Source organism: Hemitrygon akajei, chromosome 13 (assembly GCF_048418815.1).
Source record: "Hemitrygon akajei chromosome 13, sHemAka1.3, whole genome shotgun sequence".
NCBI lineage: Eukaryota > Metazoa > Chordata > Chondrichthyes > Myliobatiformes > Dasyatidae > Hemitrygon > Hemitrygon akajei.
Window position 1 is genome coordinate 45570776 of NC_133136.1, and position 22230 is coordinate 45593005.

Genomic DNA, 22230 nt, shown 5'->3' on the forward strand with positions numbered 1-22230 from the left:
TTAAATGGTAATCCTTCTGTATTAATGGTTATTTGAGTTTTCAACAAGTGATATTGTAAACTGTTCAAACATTTTCCATGTACAATTCAGCAAAGAAAGAAAATGACAAACAAAACTTCCATTGGAGCAAGCTATATATTTCTTATAAATTTGAATAATTTGCAAAGAAATATTCACGAGACTGGGAGTCATTCCCCACCACACAGAAAAGCATTTAAAAACAAACTGCCTTCTGTTACAGATCTGGGACTGGAAAAGTGTATGGAATTAGTCAATCACTATCAGAAGAGGAACTGGAACTTTCTGATGACGATGAAGAAGTGGCTTGGTCCTTTTTCTTCTTAACTTTCTGGTGATGCTTGTGACTTCTGTGTTTTCGTTTCTTATTTTTCTTTTTCTTCTTAATAACGTGATGTTTCCTGCTCCTTTTTTCACTTCTGTCTTCACTGCATGAACGGGATCTTAAGAAATTAACAAGTTTAATTAAACATCAGCTACCTTTCTTCCCCCACCCTCCATTATCCATAGTAACATGAGATGGAAGGTCTGCTGACTCAGTAGTGTTTTCAGTTGTCTTAGTTTTTTATGGTTCTAATCAGAACAGTGGAGACTGAAGAGCACAGTCAGACTACCGAATCACATTAAGAAAAAGGACTTTAAGTCCCCATTGCTCTACCACCACAAAGGAGAAAGGCATGCCTTAGATTTAATTTCATTCTTCCTGTATTTAACTCTCTATCACTGGTGTTGGACCTGATTTCCAAAAGAGTCATGCATTTGCATTACTATTAGGAACCTACAGGGCTATGATGCCTATCAGGAACGTGGAGAATTCCATTACATATTAGATCAACACTAAAGTATAAATAGATCTCTAAAGTACAAGGGGACATGGACGTAGGAAAGGAGTGAATTGGGCACTATATGATCGTCAAATTTTTTTTAAAGAACATTTAGATTATCTTATGTCACTGATTTGAACTGGTTAAATGTACAATAGGGTCTAAAACAGGCTGAAACTAAATTTTGTTTTAATGGCATTTGGCAAGTTATACTTACTATATGTTGTGGAAAGCTTGCAACTCAAAGTGAGGGCACAGATTTTGTGATGTAGACAAAAAGCCAATTTTCCTTTGTAAAACAATGTGATTGTTCTGTATGTCTATAATTGATGTTAGTTTTTCTATATAATGTGTATATATATCTATTGATGACTATAATGATAAAGATAATATATAAGAGTGGGAAATATCCCACTGTGATTTTTAATTTTTTAAATGTTATCAACACATCAAATACAGTATCTTGGAACTCAGATTCAAAACTACTGAAATCAGTTGTGAGGAGTTATATTGTGCTTAGCATAAATTCCCTATCCAGTCACCAGCCTATTTACCTTTTTCTTTGTTCACCTCTTTTATCTTTCATTTTCTTCTTGTGATGGTCTCGCTTCTTCTCATCATCTGGTATTGTTTCTACAAGAGGTTAGCCAAGGAAAATGTAATTATCTGGATAACTGAATGTTTCACATCTTAAATTGATCTAATTGATATTATTCTTTATTTTATCTCTGCTCCAACTGCTATCCCAATTATATAATCCATTTCCAGTCCAAGTTCTCTGCTTCCTATTATTCCAAATTATTGATGATCACAATGGGGAAATCTGTTAATAGGCGATACATCCGATAGGTAGAACAATATATTTATATGGACAATGAAGGTCTGATAAGCAAAGAGAGAGTTCAAATTATATATCCATACAGTAGTGTAGTTAAGTGATAATTCACCCCACCCCCCAAAAAAACCTGCTGATGGCAGAAATCTAACACAGAAATAGAAAACATTGGAAATATTCAGCAGAACTGGCAACATTAGTGGGAAGTGAGACAGAGTTAACATTACAGGTCAAAGGCACTTCATCAGAGCTTTGTCTCTGTTCCCACAGAAGCAACTCGACCTTCAAAGCACTTCTAGAATTTTCTGTTTTTATTATAGCTGTAAGTGCTGGAGACAGAAACATAAGGAATTTGAGATACACTCACACATAAAGATACAACTAAGTTCTGATGCTTAGAAACTGAGTGAAGGCCCTTCAAATCTGAGACGAAATGTATTTACTTATAGATATTGGATCTTTACATTGGAAAATCAGTACATTTCTGCAAGAGGCAAGATATTTATTCTTTCAAACTGCATCCTGACAGTAGCATATTTATCCATCATTTTTTTGGGGATTGAGATATTGGATTATATACCAGTGGTATAGGCAAATTAAAAAATTTTGTTTTAAAAGAAGACATAGTAAAGCTGGCTGATATCAAATAAGATTTGACTTGAGACTGACCATAGGTCAAAGTTCTGTACCAAAAACCATGTATGTTTATATGTGTATTTCCCCCATAATTTTGTTTTCCAAAATAACAATGACAAAATTAAAAATACTTCCGAGTACAAACCTTTCCTGCAATGACTACACACCTTTGTGGCTTAAATTTGGCTGATCAATGTTCTATGAAAAGCTTTACCATATTAATACTGCATTGATTATTTTAAGAAGGTTTATTTGTGAAAATGTGGTTCTGATTATGCACTTGCAGTATTTGTATCATTTTCTGGAACATTTAAAAGATGAGGAACATAAAGATTAAAGGTTAAAGAAACAGATATACTGTACACATGCATTCAGAGGAGACATACTCCATTTCCTCATATTAAGCTGAATTACAAAGGCATCAATCACAAAAACACCTAAGTTTCATTTGCCCGAATGACACAGAGAAGTTTTTAAATCAACCCATAATATTTAACATTTATTCTCTCTCCATAGATGCTATTCACCTGCTCAAGATTTAATGCTTTTATTTCAGATTTCCAGTTTCCAAGTTTTTCCCTTTCTTTTCAGTCACATTGTTTTGCTTCAGTTTGCTTAGATAGTTTAGTTTTGCTCAAGTATTTTTCAAAAAAAATTAATCCTTTTTTATTTGCAGTTGTTATCAAATGGGTTAATAATCATGAGGAAATTCCATGCATACAGTAGATCATGAACTGTAAACACTTAGGGAATTGTGTCCTGCAAAAGCCTGCATCTCTCCAGGCTCTGGGTCTGGATCTTGTCTTACACTTTTTATTCTTTAATTTCCACCATAACTTTTCTTCCTGAAACTATTATTATATAACCATATAACAATTACAGCATGAGAACAGGTCATTTTGGCCCTTCTAGTCCATGCCGAACGCTTACTCTCACCTGGTCCTACCTACCTGCACTCAGCCCATTACCCTCCATTCCTTTCCTGTCCATATACCTATCCAGTTTTACTTTAAATGACAATATTGAATCTGCCTCTACCACTTCTACTGGAAGCTCGTTCCACACAGCTACCACTCTCTGAGTAAAGAAATTCCCCCTCGTATTCCCCCTAAACTTTTGCCCCCTAATATATCATTTACATACCTTCTCTAGGGCCTCTACAGAGGTGGTGCAAGTCATTCATTTCTTGCAAATTGCTCACATTTCCAGAGACATACACAGTGATTAAAAACCAATGTGGTCAATTATAAATCAGGTAGTTTATTTTTTAAATTAAATAATAAAGTGAAATGTACCTTTTTCATTAATAATTTCCTGCAATTGCTGAAGTTCTTCTTCCTCTTCAGTGTCCTCACTGCTGGTACTACTGACATCCAAAACAATATCTTTTTTAGGGTCCACACGAACAAAATTTCGACACTCAAAAGTTAGATGGCCAGCTGGAAGCATAAAAATTATTTATTATATAAACACAAAATAAGATCTGTGAACAACTGACAGTGCAACACTCCATTCATAGTTTGGTGAATAATAACACAGACTTTGCCCCATGCAGCTGAACATAAGTTCCATTCAGGCGGCAGAAACATTAATAAACAATAACATTTAGGATACACAAGTTGTAAAAACATTGCCCTCAAAGGAGAGTTTAACTCTGGAAGTTATGATCATCAATATCTTGGGATCGCCACTGATCAATAAGTATTGTCAGTCATAATTATGTCATGGTTACTAAAGCAGGTCAGAGCATGGTGATACTGCTCTGTCTCTCACATCCCAGCTCCTCAAATTGGTATCAAAATGCGAAACTCATCAATATAAACTAATTTTCTACACTTGCTTAGTTTAGTAATGGTACAACCACTTGAGAAACTTGATTGACACCTGACACCTGATCCACTTGTTTAAAACATCTATTCTGTTGGAGCTATGTAGCTATTTTCTGTCTTTCTGTATTGTATTTTGTGTTGTGCATTTGTTACGGGTCATGGTAATTTGTCACGTAGGTTGGGGCTCGGTAGAAATAAGTGAAAACAGTTATGTATTCATGCTTTGTCTTAGTTAGTTAAGTTTAGACTAGTTGGCTAGAGGCATTGGGGAATGATCGTTTTTGTTGACCGCTTATTCACATTTATTTCTAATATTGCTACAAGATTGTTGGTCTCTTATTCAAGAATCGAACATACTCTTTTTCAACTTGGAACTTAGTTACTTGGAAGCACGTTATATAGTGTCAACTCCTGTACTCAGTGTCTCAGTGGTCTTGGTTTGTTTTCAAGCAACAGCTACATTTTGTCTACAAAAATGAATAGCCAATAAGAAACAAACATCAGTCTACGGCAAAGGATTGCCTTGGACCTGTTGGCCAAGGCAGAGCAGCTTGCAGAAGGATTATCGGTGACCTTCTGTTGATTCATGCTGTGTATTTGTGGTTTGAACAGTTTAGAAGTTTCAGAGCTGCCTGTCCATTGGGGAACGTGGTATGATTGTGTGCTGATTGCCTGAGGGCTTGGCACTTAGTTTTTATTGAAGTGCTGAAATAGTGCCCTGGTTGTTGTTATTTGAATTTGGTCTGCTTTAAGCGCTGTAGATGCACGGACAGTTTGGTTGTTACCTATGTTTATTGAAAGGAATATCACCAGTGCATTTTGCAAATATGCTGTGGGTGAACAGAGAATTAACTGCGAGCTGTACAATAAGGAGAAAGTAACACAAGTGAATTGAAGCGTGGAACTGACGTCAGTGACCTTGAAGTTGGGGCTAGCAAGAGACATTAAACTTACTTAGAAAGCTTTAGCGGATAGAATTGAAAATCTTCAAAGGAAGTGCAAAACAAATGTGAACAAAATTAAAGGTTTAAAGGATGTTAAGAGAAATAAAGAAAATCCCTTACAAACACAATCTTATCTTGAGGACTTCACTATTCTCTGTGAAACTGTTGCTGAGCAACATCACATGTTAATCTCACTACTTCCCAAGGGCAAACAGGTCTAACAGAATGAATGTTAGTGGTGCATTCACAGCGGTTGTGAAACAATGGTTGATCCCACCATGTTACAAGGTCAAGTTGCTGCAACAAGTGAACATTGAATTGAATTGACTTTATTACTTACATCCTTCATATACATGAGTAAAAATCTTTACGTTACGTCTCTGTCTAAATGTGCAATTTATAGTAATTTATAATAAATAGTATGTACAAAAAAAAGGACAGTCAATATAACATAGAAATACAATTGTGTCAGCATGAATTAATCAGTCTGATGGCCTGGTGGAAGAAGCTGTCCTGGAGCCTGTTGGTCCTGGCTTTTATGCTGCGGTACCGTTTCCCAGATGGTAGTAGCTGGAACAGTTTGTGGTTGGGGTCACTCGGGTCCCCAATGAACCTTCGGTCCCTTCTTACACACCTGTCTTTGTACATGTCCTGAATAGTGGGAAGTTCACATTTACAGAGTCCTGCAATTGAGTGAGGTACAGTTCCCATACCAGGCAGTGATGCAGCCAGTCAGGTTGCTCTCAATTGTGCCCCTGTAGAAAGTTCTTAGTATTTGGGGGCCCATGCCAAACTTCTTCAACTGTCTGAGGTGAAAGAGGTGCTGTTGTGTTTTTTTCACCACACAGCCGGTATGTACAGACCACGCGAGATCCTCAGTGATGTTTATGCCGAGGAACATAAAGCTGTTCACCCTCTCAACCCCAGATCCATTGATGTCTATAGAGGTTAGCATGTCTCCATTCCTCCTGTAGTCCACAACCAGCTCCTTTGTTTTTGTGACATTGAGGCAGTGGGTTTTTTTTGATACCACTATGTCAGGGTGATGACTTCTTCTCTGTAGGCTGCCTCGTTATTATTTGAGATTAGGCCAATCAGTGTAGTATCAGAGTGTAATATGTGTCTCACCTGCCATCAGGTGATGTTTCTCAAATTCCAAGGCATGTTTTGACTATGCATGTGGCAGAGGACCCACAAGATGATGTAAACCTGAGTGACAAGGTGTCAAATGTCAGCATTCGAAGTTCTGCTGCAGGGAGAGCATCTTCTGTATCTAATACCTCATCTGTGCACATTAAAATAGAGACTGACTTAGCTGCCTTAATCACACATCAACAATTATTGAATGGCAAACATGCACTTGAAGAGCAACAGAAACAGCTACAGAAAAGAAAGGAGCAGCTTAAGTTGTAGGAAGGAATTGCCACACAGATAGTCAAAGTTAACATGCTGAGGGCTCCAAGTGTGGCGAGTACAAAGAGTCCTCCAAGACAGTTCCACGGTGTGAACAGGCACAGAGAAAAACAAAAACACTCAAAGTCAAGGTCCATTCATCTGTTCCTCAAGTGTCTGTGAAATATGAAGAACTACCCCAACAGGTAGTTCAGGATGTTTACTCTCAGTCTGCACTAATGAGGCACTCTGAACCCACATCATATCCAACAGCTCGAAGGCTTCATTGGACATTCACTTCAGCATGAAAACACACTCATTTCAGATGGTAGAGATCAAAGTAGTATTAGTAATGTCATGAGGAAGCAAAATTAAATAACAACTTTATTGGCATCACAATAGCACATTTCATTTGTGCCTAAAAGACAGATTCAAATCTTCGATGGTGTTCTATTGCAGTATCATGCATTCATGAAGGCTTTTGAAAACAGCGTTGAATCCATAGTGACTACCTCTATTTCATTGAACAGTCACTAGGGGTCACTCTACAGAACTTGTCAAAAGTTGCCGACATATCGACCCCAAGAGAGGGTATGTAAAAGCCAAGGAACATTTTGGTGTTGAACAGAAAATTGTATCTGCCTACATGCAAAAGGCTCTTTCTTAGGTACCTATTAAATCTAGATATATAAGTTCTTAAAGACTACAGTCTTTTTCTTTGAGGCTGATGTAATGCCACGGAAGAAGTGCAGTACATGTGTGAGCTGGACGTGCCTGCTAATATGTATTGTCATAAAGAAATTGTCCTATGTGCTGAGAGACAAATGGGGAATAGTGGTCTGTAAACTGCATGAAAGGCACAACCATAAGACTTTTGCTGACATTATTGGTTTTATTGAAAGGCAAGGAAAAGATTGCACCAGATCCAGTATTTGGGAATATACAGGATGCTCCATCACCTGCAATAAGCAATTGTGTGAACAAAAATAATTCTAAGGCTAAAGGAAGCAGCTTGGCCACTACTGTGACCGCTGTGAAAAGTAAAGCTAAAACTGGACCTGGAACTAATGAAAGGGAAATGGTCTCGTCAGCTAAAAGGATTTGTCTGTTCTGCAAGGGTGAACACACATTGGATACATGACCTCAGCTGGAGGAAAGGGCTCAAAATGAGAAGATTGCCTTCCTAAAGGAAAATGGTGTCTGCTTGGGCTGACTGTGTCAGCAAGGACTGCAGCAAGTGTCTTTAATACAAGTTGTGCAGTGGCATCCCAGCAAACCTCATATTCACTCTGAAGAAAAGGTTACAGAATCAGACAGCAGTGGTTGTGCTCTGGTAACTATTGGCCTCACAGGAACTGGCGATTATGATTGTAAACTTCCCATTATTCAAATATAAGAGAAGTCTAAGAAGGGTAACCAGACAGTGGTTTCTTACGCTTTCCTAGATCAAGGGATTACAACAATGTTCTGCACAGGGGGCCTAATGAACAACCTCACAGGGAAAAGGACACTTATTCTCTTACATACTATGGAGCAAGAGAAAGCCATCAGTAGCTACATTGTTTCAGGATTGGAAGTGGCTGGCTTATGTATTGCCCTGGTTAAGATTTCTACTATGCCGAGGTATTTTTATTTTAGCAGTTTTCTGCGAACACAGAGGGTCATAGAACAACATGGTCCTGAAAAACGTTGTCTCATTTTTACCATGTACTGTACCAGCAGTTATGTTCGAAATGACAATAAAAGAGACGACTTGACTTGATGATACAGGTCTTTTGGCTCACAATGCTGTGCCGAACATGACTTACTTTAGAAATTACCTAGGGGTACCCATGGCCCTCTAATTTTCTAAGCTCCATGTACCTATCCACGAGTCTCTTAAAAGACTCCATTGTATCCGCCTCCAGCACCGTTGCCAGCAGTCCATTCCACACTCACCGTTCTCTACGTAAAAAAACTTACCCGTCATCTCCTCTGTACACACTTACAAACACCTTAAAACTGTCTCCTCTTGTGTTAGCCCTTTCAGCCCTGGGAAAAAGCCTCTGACAATCCACATGATCAATGCCTCTCATCATCTCATACACCTCTTTCAGGTCACCTCTCATCCTCCATTGCTTCCAGGAGAAAAGGCCAAGTTCACTCAACCTATTCTCATAAGGTATGCTCCCCAATCCAGGAAACGTCCTTGTAACTCTCCTCTGCACCTTTTCTATGGTTTCCACATCCTTCCTGTAGTGAGGTGACCAGAACTGAGCACAGTACTCCAAGTGGGGTCTGACCAGAGTCCTATATAGCTGTAATGTTACCTCTTGGCTCTTGAACTCAATCACGGTTGATGAAGGCCAATACACTGTACGCCTTCTTAACCACACAGTCAACCTGCGCAGCAGCTTTGAGTGTCCTATGGACTTGGACCCCAAGATTCCTCTGATCCTCCACACTGCCAGGAGTCTTACCATTAACACTATATATTACCATAATATTTGACCTACCATATCCTGTTAGTAAGCTTCACAGACTAGTGTTTTGGCTTCAGCTAAAGATAAGGAGCGATTTTGTCCAACTTAGGAATGTTGTATCAGCCACTCAGGATTGCCTTGGTACATGTTGTAACTTTCTGCCCAGTGGGATGTGATGGAAAATTTGAGAGAGCTGGGCAGGACCAGATTTCTGAAGGACAGTAGTTTGGTTTGGGGTCTTTTGGCAGGAGCTGCAGAACGCAGCTAAGGGAAGATAGTTGCAGAATGCCGCTCAATTGTAAGAAGCGTTTTGTGCAAGCAAATGGTTCTAAGAAGAAAATGCCAATACTGAGTTAGCCAATTCATTCGAGATGGTCTTCGAGGGAAATTCGAAGTGTGGTTGGTGCCTTTCACACAGAACATGGGTTCAGTGTGACAGTAAAGTGATATATCCGACTACTCCAGAAATGAGCTCCAACGTTTATACGCACATTTAGACTGGTTTAACTGTAATAGGCCTTTTTGATTTTTTTTCTATTAACTGTTTGTTAAAAGTTGAAAAATTGGTTAATATACTTCCTTTATAATTTTATGTCGCTGTACAATCTGTCATTTCCTGGTGAATGATAACTGTGTATGCGGCAGTATTTACATAGCATTCACCACAACTGATGTTCTCACATCGGAACATCCCAACTTTCCCGTTTGGTTGAATCCAAATCATACCAAGCTAAGACATGTGTCATTTATGGAAGGTGGCGTTCTCACCGCTGAGTCACGTGGCTGTTAGCAGAGTTAGCTAATAAGCCAAGTTTGTATACAAGCCCCAGTGAGAGGGATGCACTTAGATGGTGAAAACTATTACAAACTACCTAACATCTATACATAGGAAAGAATGTCCATCTACAGAGGGAACATTCCACATCAGAGGGATCTGCAGGGATAGTCTCACCTGAGACACGTCCATTTGCCAGAGATTGAATTGGAAATTGATCTGCTGATAGGGACGAATGTGCTTAATGCATTGGAGCTGATGCAAGTGATTCACAGTGTTAATAATGGACTTCATGCAATCAGAACATTGTTGGTTTGGACTGTGAATGGACCACTGAAAGGAGACAATGGTGATGGGAGAGACTATGCTCAGCCTGAGCCGACAGTTAACAGGATCTCAATTTTGAAATTGGATGAGTTTCGGCAGTGGCAGTTTAAGGCAGACTTCCCTGAAAGTAGTCAAGATGAACAACCTGGTTTGTCAAGATAAGACCACAAGTTAATGGAGCTGGTTATGAATTCTGCAAAACTGGTGGATGGCCACGACCAGATGGGTTTACCTTGGAGAACGAAGGAAGTTAACATGCCAAAATACAGGAAGACTGCAGAACAGCATGCTCTGAACCTAAGAAAGAGGTTTAAGAAGGATTTGTCATTTCACACTGACTACACTGCTTTCATGAAGAATGTCATCTCCAAAGGTTATGCCGAAGGAGTGTTAGTAGAAGATATGGAACACAGTGGTGGGAAAGTCTGGTATATTCCACATCATGGTGCTTACCACCCCAGAAGAGTGACCTCAGCCAAGACATGGTGGTTCATCTCTTTGGAGCAACTTCATCATCAAGTTGTGCCAAGTTTGCCCTTAGAAAATGCACAGAAAACAATGAAGAACAGTTCAGCAGTTCGGTGGATAAGGTTTTGCATTGCATCTATGTTGATGATTACCCAGTGTCAGTGTCTCCGAGAAGAAACGGTATCTCCACCATGACCTTGTATCCATTTATGTTAAAGATGCCTTTCGACTCATAACATAGATAAGCAACAAATGTAGTATGCCATCAGTGAAACCAGAAGAGCAAAGAGTGAAAGACATGAAGTTTTTGGATTTGGATCAAGATGTACCTTCAGTGGAGAGAGTGTTGGGTGTCCAGTGGTGCATTCAATCTGATACTTTCAAGTTTAAGATCACAGTCTAGATAGACCACTCACAAGAAGGAGGATCCTCTCCTCAGTTAGTTCCATCTATGATCCTTTAGGAATCTGGAGTCTGGTTGTGCTAACTGCTAAGAAGATCTTGCAAGATCTATGTAAGAAAGAACTTGGCTGGGATGACACTTTTTGAGCATCAGTTGCTCATGAGTGGACAAGCTGACTGGAAGAACTCTGTCAGTTGGAAGATTTCAAGGTTGTTATATATTTGAAACCTCTGGATTTTGGAGAAGTTACTGCTACAGTTACACCATTTTACACATACAAGTAAAGATGGCTATGGAGCTGTGACCTATCTAGTTTTTCACAACACGTATTCTCAGGTGCACAGTGCTTTTATCATGAGTAAATCTAAGGTAGCTTTGTTGAAGTCAGTTTCCAGCTCTCATACGGAGCTCATCGATGCTATGATGGCAAGCTGTAAGGACACATTATGAGGAAGGAGTTGCACATGGAGCTTCATAACTCAGTTTTTTGGAATGATAGTACTTATGTGCTGAAGTGTATCAAAAATGAAACTTCCAGGTTCCAAACGTTTGTTGAAAACTGAGTTTCAGAAATTCTTAAGGTCTCACAGGCTACTCAATGAAGGTATGCAAACACTTCAAGCAACCTGACAGATGTGGTTTCTAGAGGGTTGAATGTGAAAGCATTTCTGAAGGATGATATATAGGTATCATGGCCTCAATATCTTCTTCAGCCTGTGAATCCTGATTGTTCTGGAGAATTTCTGCTGGATGATCTGGAAGTCAAGAGGAGTGTTACAATGAATGCTGTGCAGATTGAAGAGGAGGTGCATGCGGTAACACGTATAATCCATCACTTCTTATCTTGGACCTGTTTGAGGAGGACCATGGCTTGGATTCTTAGATTAAGAACCTGCTCTTATTTCGTTGTCAGAAGAGGAAGCAACTGAAAATTGCTATTGCTCAGTCTGACTTGGATAAAGAACAATAAGGCTATTCTTTGGAGAGGGAGATACAGAAGGCCAAAGGTCAGACTGGTCAAGGCTGTCTCTCAGTGGAAGATCTCAGAAAAGTTGAAATGGAGATCATTGGGTTTTGCCAAAAAAAGAGATTTTCAGATCTTACACGTGTAAGATGGACTACACTGGATCTTTTGAGGTGAAGAGGTATAGGGTCACATATACCTGTCTAACAAGTGTGGTTTCACAATTAAGAGGCATCTTTAGACACAGATTCCTTTCCTAATGCACAGACGCTTTATAGCAAGATGAGGACAGGTTCATGAACTGTGCATTGATAAAGCAACAAACTTAGTTGGAGCTAGCTTAAATTGCAAGATGCCAATGAGAAGTGGAATCATTCATGGATCAGTGATGTCCTTCGAAAGAAATTAAGTGGATTTTTAATCCCAGCTGGTTCACTTCATGGAGTAACATTGATCATGATTCTGATTAATTAGGTCTGTCAGAAAGGTCCTCAATTCCACCATGAAAGTACAGAATCTTGACAAAGAGAGTTTGTGAAGTGAAGTAGAGGCTATTATCAATGGTCATCAATTACTAAAGCATCCTCTGATTCCAATGATTTGGAAACATTAACACCCAACCATCTGTTGCTTCTGAAGACCTCAGCATCATTACCACCAGGCAAGTTCCAAAAGGAAGATATTTATGCTCATCATAGATGAAAGCAAATCTAGTACATGGCAAATTTGTTTTGGAAATGGTGGGTCAAGGAGCACGTCAGAAATGGTCAGGTATAAAACGCAACTTCCTCCCAGGAAACACTGTGCTATAGTTGATGACTCTGCGCCTTGAAACTCAAGGGCAACAAAATCCCCCAATTGACACTGTCCTCATAAGGACACTTCATCACTGAGCAAAAATCCTTAGAATCCTTATATAATGCAATGACCTTTAACACATGAACTGAAGCAGTCCAAACAGATACCACTTCAGTTTCTTCCCAGGAGGGCCACCCCAAAGAATTTTTTTTCTGCAAAATTAATAAAATACAATAAATGTTCATTAACAGAGGTGCCCCAAGGGTAAAAGCAACTTAGTCACAAAAAGTAGCTAAAGGATAGAAGGTAAAAATATTACCGGACAGGTGCCCTTTCGACTTCAGAAAACTATGGTACAAGATCTCCTGGATTCAGTATTGGGGACAGTTGTTTTTACTCTTGGCTTGTAAGTACAATTTTGAAATCTGCAAATGATTCAAAGCTCTGCAACACAGTGAGCATGATTTCAGGAGGACACAAGCAGAACATTAAATAGGTAGGATGTGGCAGATGCAATTTAATGTGGCGTGAAATGATTTGCCTCTGGTGAAACAAAATGAGATACAAAATTAGCTAAACTGAGAATGGCTCTACTGCAGAGCACATGGGTGCCTATTTAATTGTTTTAAATATGGCAGGATATATCAAAAAAGTAGTTAAGAATGGGGTACTTTGCTCTGTAAATGGTGCACTGAGTACAAAAACATGAAAGTCATAATAACCTTAACAAACCTCAGATAAAGCTTCAGAATAATGTGTACAATTCAGGGCATCACTCCTTTGGAAAGATGTCAAGGTGCTGTACAGATTATGCAGTCATATGGAGAGTCTGGAGAAGTTGGGATTGCTCTCCTCACGGTAGAAATGTTTAAGAGAAGACCTAATAGAGGAATTCAAAATTATTAGCAGTTTTGATAGAGCAAGAAAAGTGACTTTATTTCCTTCGGCAGGTCGCAGATTTAAAATAATTAATAAAAGAACCAGAGAGGAAATGAGGAGACACTTCTTCATACAGAAGATTAATATTCAAACAAATAACACAAATGAGTGTTTGAATCAAATATGATTGATCATATAAAAAGGAATAAGAACATGTACACATAAATCATTTTACTGATTTGTAAAGGAAATAGCAAGTATGTGAAATTAAATTTGATGCTTTAATCAAGCAGCAGGCACAGCTTCTTCTAGTGCTATATATTCTGAAATTTAAACTCCATTTGAATAATTAAGTTCATTAAAAACGTTCCTTTATCTGACAACTCCTAACTTTATCTCATTCTTTATCCCTTCTTCCTCTTTCTGAGACATTTTATCTTCCTTTCCCTCCACCTTCTCATCACTGCTTTTCCCTTTTAAAAATGCACCTTAAAGGTCCAGATCACTTTTGCTAAAGTTAGTATCCATTACCCATCCTAAAATGTTTTTGAGAAGATCATGGTGAGACACCTTCTTGAACTGCTTCGCTCTTTCTTGGGAAAATATCCCTAATGTACGTAGAGAGTTCCAGAATTTAGACCAACCAAGGATGACATGTGACTTGGATGGAAACATGACAGTTTCACTTGCTTGAGGTTTTTGTATTTATTTGTTTTTAGAAAGCTTGGACTTAGGAGGGTTTGTAGAGGTAGAATAACCACAGGGAACCGTACTCTCTCCGGTCCTGTTCACCCTGTACACATCTGACTTCCAATATAACTCGGAGTCCTGCCATGTGCAGAAGTTCGCTGATGACACGGCCATAGTGGGGTGTGTCAGGAATGGACAGGAGGAGGAGTATAGGAAACTGATACAGGACTTTGTGATATGGTGCAACTCAAACTACCTGCGTCTCAATGTCACCAAGACCAAGGAGATGGTGGTGGACTTTAGGAGATCTAGGCCTCATATGGAGCCAGTGATCATTAATGGAGAATGTGTGGAGCAGGTTAAGACCTACAAGTATCTGGGAGTACAGTTGGACGAGAAGCTAGACTGGACTGCCAACACAGATGCCTTGTGCAGGAAGGCACAGAGTCGACTGTACTTCCTTAGAAGGTTGGCGTCATTCAATGTCTGCAGTGAGATGCTGAAGATGTTCTATAGGTCAGTTGTTGAGAGCGCCCTCTTCTTTGTGGTGGCGTGTTGGGGAGGAAGCATTAAGAAGAAGGACGCCTCACGTCTTAATAAGCTGATAAGGAAGGCGGGCTCTGTCGTGGGCAAAGTACTGGAGAGTTTAACATCGGTAGCTGAGCGAAGGGCGCTGAGTAGGCTACGGTCAATTATGGAAAACCCTGAACATCCTCTACATAGCACCATCCAGAGACAGAGAAGCAGTTTCAGCGACAGGTTACTGTCGATGCAATGCTCCTCAGACAGGATGAAGAGGTCAATACTCCCCAATGCCATTAGGCTTTACAATTCAACTGCCAGGACTTAAGAACTTTTTTTAAAGCTATTATTAATGCTTTTTGAGTTAGTGATTTAGATGCATATCATATTATTACTGAGTTAAGTATTGTATGTAATGAGTTTTTGCTACAACAAGTGTATGGGACATTGGAAAAAATGTTGAATTTCCCCATGGGGATGAATAAAGTATCTATCTATCTATCTATCTATCTAATAACTGCAATACATTTCATAGATAACATATAATGCAGGTCTGGGCGCTGGCAGTGGAATCAAGCTATAGTGCAGCAAGTGGGGAATGAATCAGGAACGTTTTTTTAAAATAATTATAGAGCTTCTCGAGTGCTATGGGAGCTGCATTTATCCAGGCAAACAGAGAACATTCTATCATATTCATGCCTCCAAAAATGGCGTAGAAGCTTTGGGATATCGGGAAGTGAGCCACTTGCTGCTGGTTACCCAGACTCTGACCTGTTTTATTTGTATTTCTGTTACATAATCACTGGTGATCCCTTTGACATTGACACCGAACTTCAGGAGGTAGACTCTTAATATCTTTGAGGATGACAATTTTGCGGCATGAATATGTCACCATCCATGCCAAATGTTGTCTAGATCCTTCTGCATACTAAATGATCAACAACCATATTTAAATGTTATCTCAAGCATGCAAAACATCCTAAATGTTCAAAAATGTTTTAAAAGACTTGAAGAGATTAGGAAAAAAATGTTGAAGATGTTTTTAGTGAATTGTGTTTTAAACTGACTTTACAGACATAGAGCGAGATAATAGGATTTAGAGAGCTAGCACAAGTATAACTTAAATAAAAATTCAACCGTGCAAAATTGCATCTGAAACAACTAATAGGAGTTAATTTCAGAACTAAAGTAGTGAATGCAAATGAGGAACTCTGCTGCACAACAGGTAGTTTAATTAAAAGAAAATCCTTGTTTGGAATACAACTTGGACAGTTTCAATTTTATTCACAAAGTCAATATGCTCATTGATAATGCCTTTCCCTATATAATTCTAATAAGAAATTGTGTTCTCCCCTCTTCACTCACACTCATACACTCAGTCCCTTTGTTATCAGTGCAAAATTTATTTTGATTGCAATTTTACCTAAATATCATGAAATATGACTAGGGTCAGCAGTTATTTTTTCTCTCTCAGAATGTCTGTTAAAGTAGTGACTTGAATAGTTGTACTCTAAAGTTGGCATATTTGTGGAAATACAATTTTATGCACGGTCAAAAAAGTGTACAGCTAAATAAAGCTTAAACTAAGCTGTGACAAATCCAGATATCATGTGGTGCAGGAAACTGAACTTCAATTATTTATAATAAATAGCAGACTCTTTAATTCGTGATCAGTGAAAATTATTCCCCCTTATCAGAAATTACAATTATAAAAGAAAAAAAAAGGCTAAACCACCAAATACCCAAATAACCCAATAAAACAAGAAAATGATGATTCTGAAATTTGTAAGTTAGACATTCCTGCTGGTCTGAAGACCAGAAAAATGTTCTCTACTATGAATAGAGTTTAATAATTTTCAATGTTTACTACTTACGATATCCACACTTCTTGCATCCTGCTCGGATACTGTCTTTATTTGGGCCTGAAATAAATTATTTTAAAATTAAAGCGGATATAGAACAACCACGCTAGAATAAGAACGCAAGATGATTTTTTTTTATTTAATGCATCTTTCATTGCCATTTCAAAACACTTCAATACATGCAATATCGTTCGTGGTCTCAGGGTTACAGAAGAATTTTACAGAGAATAGAGTATTTCTAAACCTCAGAGACAAGGATGACACAAACACTCTAGTTTCACTGTCTAGAAGACGCTTGCAAATGAATTGGTTTAGTTTGAAGTGGGTACTGTACACCAGCTTCTAGATTACCTGGGTAGATTGTAATAGCAAAAGAGGTTAATGATAACAGGAGACCAAGCTCTACTACACTCCTCAATATCCAGAGTCTGGACTGACACCAACTTACTGCCCTCTACTGTGCCTATTGTCTTGTTTATTATTTATTGTAATGCTTGCACTGTGTTGTGCACTTTATGCAGTCCTGGGTAGGTCTGTAGTCTAGTGTAGTTTTTTTCTGTGTTGTTTTTATGTAGTTCAGTGTAGTTTTTGTATTGCTTCATGTAGCACCATGGTCCTGAAAAACAGTGTCTCGTTTTTACTGTGTACTGTACCAGCAGTTATGGTCAAAATGACAATAAAAAGTAACCTGACTTGACCTACACATTGTTTAAGCACACAGATATACCCTGACCACAGACATACATGTATGGACAAAAATACATTCTCATCTAAACAACATACACAAAATACTAAACTCTATTCATTAGCTCACCCCACCCTGTTTCATTCCCCATTCTAAGATCCTCACACCTTCAATTCACCATGTGTCCCCATACCTCCTCTTCCCCATTATCCCCTCACTCTCAGCTTCTCCTTCAGTCACACCTACTTGGAAACCCTTGGCCATTTCAACCTCAATGTCAAAAAGAAACTTGCCATTTAACTTTGTCTTTAACAGCTCATTGAAAATTTTTTAATTATCCCCCAATTCTATGCCTCTATTCATCATCCCAGAAGCACCTGACAATGTTGTTCTGCAAATTCGATGTTAGATTAATGCACACTTCTGTCATCACCTCAACACTTGTCTCATCTTTCTTATTGCACCTTACTTCCAGCTAAGTTCCTGATGGAGTGGAGCTATTCACGGGACATGGGAAACTCCTCAACTTATGCATTCTCACTCCGGAATTAAGGTCACCGCAACCTTGGTTATTCAGTTGCAGTACACAGACACACATGTATGCACATGTTTGGAGGTGCAGCTGCAAGCCATTGTTCATACATTCTCTGAAGTACAAGTGAGAATGGGCTGTAAACACTTAATAAGCATGGTCCTCTCCCACACCTGCCTCTAACAAGACCCTGAAAAATATGGACTGCTTCCAATAACTTGAGAACCAATCACAGAGAAGGCAGACATCAATGATTAAATTCGATCGTGAAAAGATGGCACTACCAAACGCGTAAAACAACTCACTGGTAGTTAAAAAGGCATAAGTTTCAACTAAAAACATCCCTAAAAATAACATTTTCTGAGGCAAACTGTGTTAAATTATCACCGCAAACAGCGAGGGGGTGAGTGATAGTGAGACAAGTTTGGGGGAGTAAGCCAAGATGGTGTGTTGTAGAATTGATGCAGATGGAGTGAGCCATTTGGAGAGGAGAAGTTGGGACAGAGGAGATTCAATGCCTGTACAACTAGCCCGGGTGCGAAGTTAGATTGCTCTGGGTGTCAAGCTGATTTGAAAAGCTTGAGAATGGCTTCAGGCAGGATGGCGAAATCTGGGCCTGGAGCGAGTCGCCGGGCAGTGTGGTCTAGGCTCCAAGCCCTTCATAGCAGTTGGGTCCTAGTGAGTGGCACATTCCGCTGTTTAGACAATTTAAGTGCCAGCCCAGATCGGAGATGAGAGCTGATTTTGCTTGCTCTCCACTATGGTTCACTCCTCTCTTCAGGGCTCTGGAGCCTTTCGCTGCTCTGGTGTTTATCAATTTAACCACTGGCCCAGATAGACTGAAAAGACAGGGTGTCGGGATCCAAGGCGAGAGCCAATTTCACTCGCTCTCCACGATGGTCACCCCTCTCTACATCGCGCTGGGACTAAGAAGATTGCCCCAGCTGCTGCGCTCTGTGCTGTCTAATATGAGCTGATAAGCGAGGCTTTGGGTCTACTCCAGGCTGTACTGGGGTTTGGATCTGAGGACACAATTTGGGTCAAAATGTTGGCATTTGCTTCTATTATTTGCATGATTTGTGTTTTTCCCCTTTCTCTTGTGCATTGGGTGTTGGTCTTTTTTTTCTTTAATTGGGTGCTTTTGGATTTCTTGCTTTGTGACTACCTATAAGAAAGCAAATCTTTAATAAGAAATGTATTTTGAAATTCAATAATATCTTTAGTGTGCCACACAGACTTTGACTAGCTGAGGAAAAAAAATACTTGAAGATCACAACCTCTGACCAGTACAAAGCTCAAAGTCTACCAGACTACAGCGATCTTGATGAATAGCAAAGTAGGCCAGTCAACTCCTCTAAAGGAGGAGGAACATTTAGGATGGCTCATTAGGTCCAGGAGTATAATGAAGCCTGACAATAGCAGAAGCACAGCACCTCCTGAGCCACTATTTTCCATTTTAGTCAGTGCCTCTGGATTATGGATGGTTACTTTGACTGCAGTTCTGTGGGATCTAAGCTGACTGATGAGGCCAATAACAGACTTATAGATTTTGCCACTGGTAGAGATGGGGGTGGGGGGGGGGGGGTGGGGATGTGGGAATGAAGAGGGCACCAGTAGGAAAATCACTCAATACACTATCAGCAATGAATTTGAGTGCAGGAAGGGGGTAGAGAGCTTAGTGACATGGCGTCATGATAGAAACATAGAAAACCTACAGCACAATACAGGCCCTTCGGCCCACAAAGTTGTGCCGAACATGTCCCTACCTTAGAAATTACTAGGCTTATCCATAGCCCTCTATTTTGCTAAGCTCCATGTACCTATCCAAAAGTCTCTTAAAAGACCCTATTGTATCCGCCTCCACCACCATTGCTGGCAGCCCATTCCACATAATCACCACTCTCTGAGTCAAAAAACTTAAAAACTTACCCCTGACATCTCCTCTGTACCTACTCCCCAGCACTTTAAACCTGTGTCCTCTTGAGGCAACCATTTCAGCCTGGGAAAAAGCCTCTGACTATCCACATGATCAATGCCTCCCATCATCTCATACACCTCTATCAGGTCACCTCTCATCCTCCGTTGCTCCAAGGAGAAAAGGCTGAGTTTACTCAACCTATTCTCATAAGGCATACTCCCCAATCCAGGCAACATCCTTGTAAATCTCCTCTGCACCCTTTCTATGGTTTCTACGTCCTTCCTGTAGTGAGGCGACCAGAACTGAGCACGGTACTCCATGGGGTCTGACCAGGGTCCTATATAGCTGTAACATTACCTCTCGGCTCTTAAATTCAATTCCACGATTGATGAAGGCCAATACACCGTACTATGATTAATCTCTGATCTCTGTTTTCTATTCTGTTACTGGTTTATTAAACATTCTGTCTTATGCTTTGACCTCACTTACGATCTTGGACGACTACTCATTTTTTGTATTCTCCATTATCTACAAGATCTGCTATGCACAATCATATAATGTCATTTGCACGTTTTGAAAGAATGCAGCAGTCCACTTTGATATAGACAATATTCAAGGTACACAAGAGGATAACATCCATTTCCATCAAGAGTCTACTTACTCTTGATATTTAACAGCATTCTCAAAGTCACCTCTGACCAGTAATTTAATTAGAAACATAGAAAACCTACAGCACAATACAGGCCCTTTGGCCCACAATGCGGTGCCGAACATGTACTTACTTTAGAAATTACCTATGGTTACCCATAGCCCTCTAATTCTCTAAGCTCCATGTACCTGTCCAGGAGTCTCTTAAAAGACCAGGCAATTGAACCAGACAAATAATTATTGTAGGAATAAGAGCAGGAGAGGGGTTAATGAGTATTGCAATTCTGCAATACTTTCTCACCATCTTGAAAGCACAATAGGAACGTGACAAAATATTATCCTTTTGGTTGGATGTGTGTAGCTCCAAGAGAACTTCAGTAACACAGAACTATTGGGGACAAAACAGTTTATTTGATTGGCACCTCAATTAACATTCCACACAATCACTCAGCACCGAGGTAGTCCAGATGCACAGTATGCTGTTAATTTGCACTGATAATGTCTCCCATCAAAGAGCAAGAGCACCAGATGTATGGGAGTACAAACATCTCTAGGCTCCCCATCAAGTTACACGGCTGGTTGCATTCCCATGCATCTGGTGCTCACCCTTGACTTAGCAAATACAACTGTCACTGACATTAAATCTTGGGAACACTTCATCCAAACAATCACCATCTGCAGGTCGGTTACAGAAAGGCAATAAGATGCTGGCCTTCTCAGTTGACATCCATATAACCACAAGTAATTGAAAGAAAACCAGAGAATTTCTAAAAAAAAAGCTTAAGCATTATCTTTACTTTTGAAATTTCTTCTCATTAATCATTCGTATAAAAAAGAGCAAAAGCAGATAATCGGAATTAATGAGACCATTCTACTATTTAGATCATGTCTAAGCCGCTGCGCTGAGCCCAGCTGTGTCCTCAATTCCTTTGAGTGACTCATTAGCCACCAACTTTGGAGTTGCTACACTCAGCTGAACAGAGTTCTTTAGGTGTACAGAGTTCCAGATCCACATCCTGAAATTTCATTTCTCATAATCTCTCTCTCATCTCTTAACCTGAGACAATTACTTCTAAACTAGGCAGCAAAACAAACCCTCCACGCAGTCTATTGGTGTTCATGACTTGAAACACATTAAAATGCAATACATTTCAATATCTTTTTGTAGAATTTCTTAATACTAGAAATTGATCTGGTGAACTCTAGAAAGAGAAGCTTATTCAAAACAGACATACTATCCTTCCGTAAGGGGACACAACTTCACAACAATGGTCTTGTTTAGCATACTAATAAACAAATATTTTAGCCAATCCCAAACCTCAAAATTCGTATCAACCTCGTGTTTCTTAACGCATCACATTGCTCTGAATATTAACATCCATTGTTTGGGCGTGGATAGGTGAATCGATTGTCAAGAATAGAAAGGATATCAGAACTCTTCTACGAACGTCGCTAACTTTACCGCGCCACCCAGTGATCTGCTTCCCCTGTAAAGAGCAACCAATTCGAATCATATTTCCCTCCTTTAAAATTACCAGTGTTTGAGAAAACTCATAGCCTAACGAAAACACAAATAATTACGTTTTATCCTTATATTCACCTGAAAAAGCCATCGCAAACCTCCATTCACAACCTCGTTTGCAAGATCGCCTATCAACTTCCACTTCCTGGTCCACCTTTGAAACCTACCCGCCAGCCAGATTTCCGCTCTAAATTGGAATAGAGATAACAAAGAGCAAATGTCACAAGAATACTAGTAAAAGTGAAAAATTACCATTATCTTCAGAATATAAAATATGATTAAAGGAAGTTATCTTTC

At 39.4% G+C, this 22230-nt stretch overlaps 1 protein-coding gene across 1 annotated transcript; it reads right to left on the reverse strand.

Annotated features, from left to right (window-relative positions):
• srek1ip1 (SREK1-interacting protein 1) lies at positions 1–22126 on the reverse strand. Its single transcript, XM_073064524.1, has 5 exons — positions 22012–22126; positions 16641–16688; positions 3609–3752; positions 1397–1475; positions 1–461 (listed from the first exon to the last, which is right to left on the reverse strand). Exons 1-5 carry the CDS (start codon positions 22022–22024, stop codon positions 272–274), a joined length of 474 nt encoding a protein of 157 aa, XP_072920625.1. The 5' UTR covers positions 22025–22126; the 3' UTR covers positions 1–271.
• Positions 22127–22230: the final 104 nt, after the last annotated feature.

Coding starts and splice junctions, on each gene's coding strand:
- srek1ip1 (XM_073064524.1), bottom strand. Junction 3,753..16,640: donor ATGCAAGAAGTGTGGATATC/GTAAGTAGTAAA, acceptor TTATGCTTCCAG/CTGGCCATCTAACTTTTGAG. Junction 1,476..3,608: donor GGAAATTATTAATGAAAAAG/GTACATTTCACT, acceptor AACCTCTTGTAG/AAACAATACCAGATGATGAG.